Source organism: Beauveria bassiana (genome assembly GCF_000280675.1).
Source record: "Beauveria bassiana ARSEF 2860 unplaced genomic scaffold BBA_S00033, whole genome shotgun sequence".
Lineage (NCBI taxonomy): Eukaryota > Fungi > Ascomycota > Sordariomycetes > Hypocreales > Cordycipitaceae > Beauveria > Beauveria bassiana.
This window is the reverse complement of record NW_007930868.1, coordinates 262,107-265,484: the sequence shown is the minus strand read 5'-3', so window position 1 is coordinate 265,484 and position 3,378 is coordinate 262,107. Positions and strand designations below refer to the sequence as shown.

The window sequence follows — 3,378 nt, the reverse complement described above, 5'->3', positions numbered from 1 at the left end:
GCAAATAAACAAATATTGCTTAAAAATTTGTCAAACAAACAAATACAGGTCCGGATTTGGTTTGTTTGATTTGAGAGCAGCGCTGGACCTAATTGCTTCTACACTAAAATGGAAATCCTGTTAACGAAGCCAGCTGGCTTCACCATCTTTGCGGGGATGTATTTATGGGTCGACGGAAATCTAGCGAATCAGATGTTACAAAAGTCATGCCCGTGGTAAGTGTCATGCCCGTGTAAGTGTCATGCCCGTGTAAGTGTCATGCCCGTGTAAGTGTCATGCCCGTGTAAGTGGCATGCCCGTGTAGCCAAAATGTCATGCCCGTATAGCAATTCCCATAAAAAAACTTATCTAGAGTAGCTCAAGGAAACTTTCCCTCAACTAAACTGCCAAACGCAGTGTCGCGTGTACGCGAAACTTCAGGTTTAGCCTAAGCTCGTGGGCTCTAAGTTCGCACGTTGCTACTTTCCTTTAACTCTAGGTTCGTCAGTAAATATTCTGTTCTGAATCTCTTTCGTCGCCTCGAAGGAAATATCAATGCTTTTCTCGATTCCTCAACCAGGTGTGCGTGGTCCTCAATATTCAAACAATGGCGAGCAACGTGACAGCTGCGGGAAAGAAGGTCGAGCTTGGCTATCCAAGAGTATCGACAGCGTGTAGTAAGTCTAGCTAAGTTTTCCCTACGGCTCGTGATTATCAAGGCAAGCGGGTGGTAGCTGAGGGCTACTGGACTCTTGCTCGATCACTGACCTGAGCTGCGACACTATAGGTTATTGCCGACGCCTAAAGAGTCGCTGCGTACGAGGTACAGAAGCCAGATGTGAGAGATGCCAACACCTGGAGAGGATGGACTGCGACTCCGGGCCCAAAGGAGAGCATCAGCTTCAGGTCGACTCTATTATCAATCATCTACTGAAAACATACCCTGTCATAAGTGTTGATGAGTTACACGGACAAGACACGCATGAGCGCACATATCTCGATCTAAGAATAATCGTCACGGCGATCGCTCAACTGTCCCTCAAGGGGCAGGCAGTGAACCGTGCTAAAGACAGTTATCCTCGGCTGTGTTTCTGGAAGGCCAGAGACTATGACCTTTCAATTGAAAGATCGGTTCCGCGCATACAAGTACTTAGTCTTATACTCCTCTTTGAGCAGGGCCGCGGACTATCTGACTCTAGCACACGCGATGCCCTTCACAGAGCGTGCCAAGTCATGCTAAAGATTAAGTTTTCGAGCAGCTTGACTGCAGACGAATGGCACAATCCGGGTTTATTCAATGTATGGATAGTCCTATCCGCTGCAATTCTTCTGCTAAAGTATGGACTTGACTCGTACATTGCGACATATCTAATTCAGCGCAGTGAGACCGACAAGGAGGTGGCGATATTAGAACGATACTTCGATCTCCCATACCCTCCCGCAGATCAACTAGAGCAGAGATTTGGGAATATAGGGACGGCAACACAATATACGCAGCGTGTGCAATCCATGCATGAACGGTATTTGCCATTGCAAGTGGAATCCCGCCAGGGTGCGGCTCTTCGAGCATCAGAGCCCAGACCTCTGCGGCCAATATAGGATGTTTTACTTGTCGGTAAGCCCACTAAGCCCCTGAAATAATTTATACTTAAAACCGAAACCTATAGCGAGTAGAAAGCGACTCGTAAAGTGTGATGAAAACAAACTAATTTGTAAACGTTGCGGAAAAGAGAACAGGCTATGTGGCTATTCACCCATCTTAACTGTGTGCTTCAGACAAGAGCGGACAGCGACAAAGCTAAGGCTAGACTAGCAATCTCTAAAAGTAATTTAGGCATGTGGATACGTATCATGACTATATAAGAGCTAGACAGGCCCATCGATCCAACAGTCATAGATAGCTCAATCAATCAACTCTTCTCTCTTATTTCCTGTTGCCTGGTTGCATCTCATCAGTATTCTACCCCACGATAGTGGCCCATGCCGCATCATTGCGCCGAAAGATTGAGATTCTGAACTCGGCCTATAGACCATGGTACACACGAAAGCTACTGCGCGTGGGACCCAGCGCTCCTAATAGTCCAGACCATTAACTGGACTATTAGTCCAGACTGCAGTCCAGACTAATAGTCCATAGACTGATGGTCCAGTCCACGCTCCTCAGACAGACTGTTAGTCCAGCCTATGTTTGCCAGACTGGACTGATGATCTGGTCTGACTGAAACAGACTGACAGACAGTCTGGTCCAATGGTCTTAGAGAATCTGCCAGACAAATAGTCTGCTCCAATTTTCTTGCACGCTCTTCGAGCCAATTGAAGCCTAACCCCTAACGCCATCAGAAATATGCTAGCCCTATTAGGCTTAGCGACTCCCATCTCTTGTTAGTGGTGAGACTTTAATTGGCTCAGAGAAAACGTGCGAGAGATCTTCCGTGCAACCTACACAGTTGGATATACATCTGTCCATGCAATGGTATGAGGATTGTTTTTTTTCGTTAGCATATATTTGGGCCCCGGCACCATTGATGGAATCGAACATGTGTAACCATACACAAGCATTTACTGTCAAACTTACAACAGAAATCATGTCTTCCATTGGCGATCTCTCGGGTATTGCTTCTGGCTGCGGTAGCCATCTGGATGATTCTGACCTTAACTTAGCCACTTCTTCTTTGACAGCTTCCTCATCTTCCAATGCTAGCGCCTCCCGCCACAAGACATCCCCCATCTGGCAATACTGTCGACTAGAGGAGGGCAGAAAGATTCCGGCTGCCTGGGTCGATTCCAACGGAAGGAAATGGTGGCATTGCCGACCCTGCTTCGAGAGGAAAAAAAGAGACAAGAAGTACAACTGCTCTGGTGGATCGTCCACTGTCATCGGTCATCTGCGCAAACAGCATGGAATTGTGATCTCTACGAGGCAAGCCATTCACCGGGAAGCGACAGAAAACCGCCTTGGAGACATCAGTGACTGCAGTCTGGACTGCAGTCCGGTCTGACGATGACGGACGGACCGACAGTCCAGTCTGGCAATGACAGACGGACCAGCAGTCTGGTCTGACGATAACGGACAGACCATCGGTCCAGTCTCTCGATGACAGACCAGCGAATAGTCTAGTCTGTCGATGACGGACCGACTAACAGTCCAGTCTGAGGTGTCCAGACCGACTTTCTGGACTATTAGGAACGCTGCTCTACTGGCCTCTGACAGGCGTCTTTCCTGCTGGCATATCCGTGATGAAGACCCCTCAAAGCGGCCTGGACGAGCTCGAATCCTTTCAGAAGCCCGATGGCACCTGGCATGAAGTTGCATCATTACCTCTGACTGAACCTCCAGTCTCCTCTGTCGAGACTTCCCTCCGCTTCCTGAACGAGTGGGAACGCAACTGGACAGAACGA

At 48.3% G+C, this 3,378-nt stretch overlaps 1 protein-coding gene across 1 annotated transcript in view; it reads left to right on the top strand.

The window, feature by feature from the left end:
* Window positions 1-1,578, top strand: part of BBA_08325 (uncharacterized protein) — a gene marked incomplete at both ends in the record, with an annotated part of 2,182 nt that extends 604 nt beyond the window's left edge. Inside the window, 4 exons of the mRNA XM_008603422.1 lie at window positions 49-59; window positions 134-215; window positions 560-656; window positions 767-1,578. Coding sequence (XP_008601644.1) covers window positions 49-59; window positions 134-215; window positions 560-656; window positions 767-1,578 — 1,002 coding nt within the window. The remainder of the gene's footprint in view (window positions 1-48; window positions 60-133; window positions 216-559; window positions 657-766) is intronic.
* Between the last annotated feature and the right edge of the window lie 1,800 nt (window positions 1,579-3,378).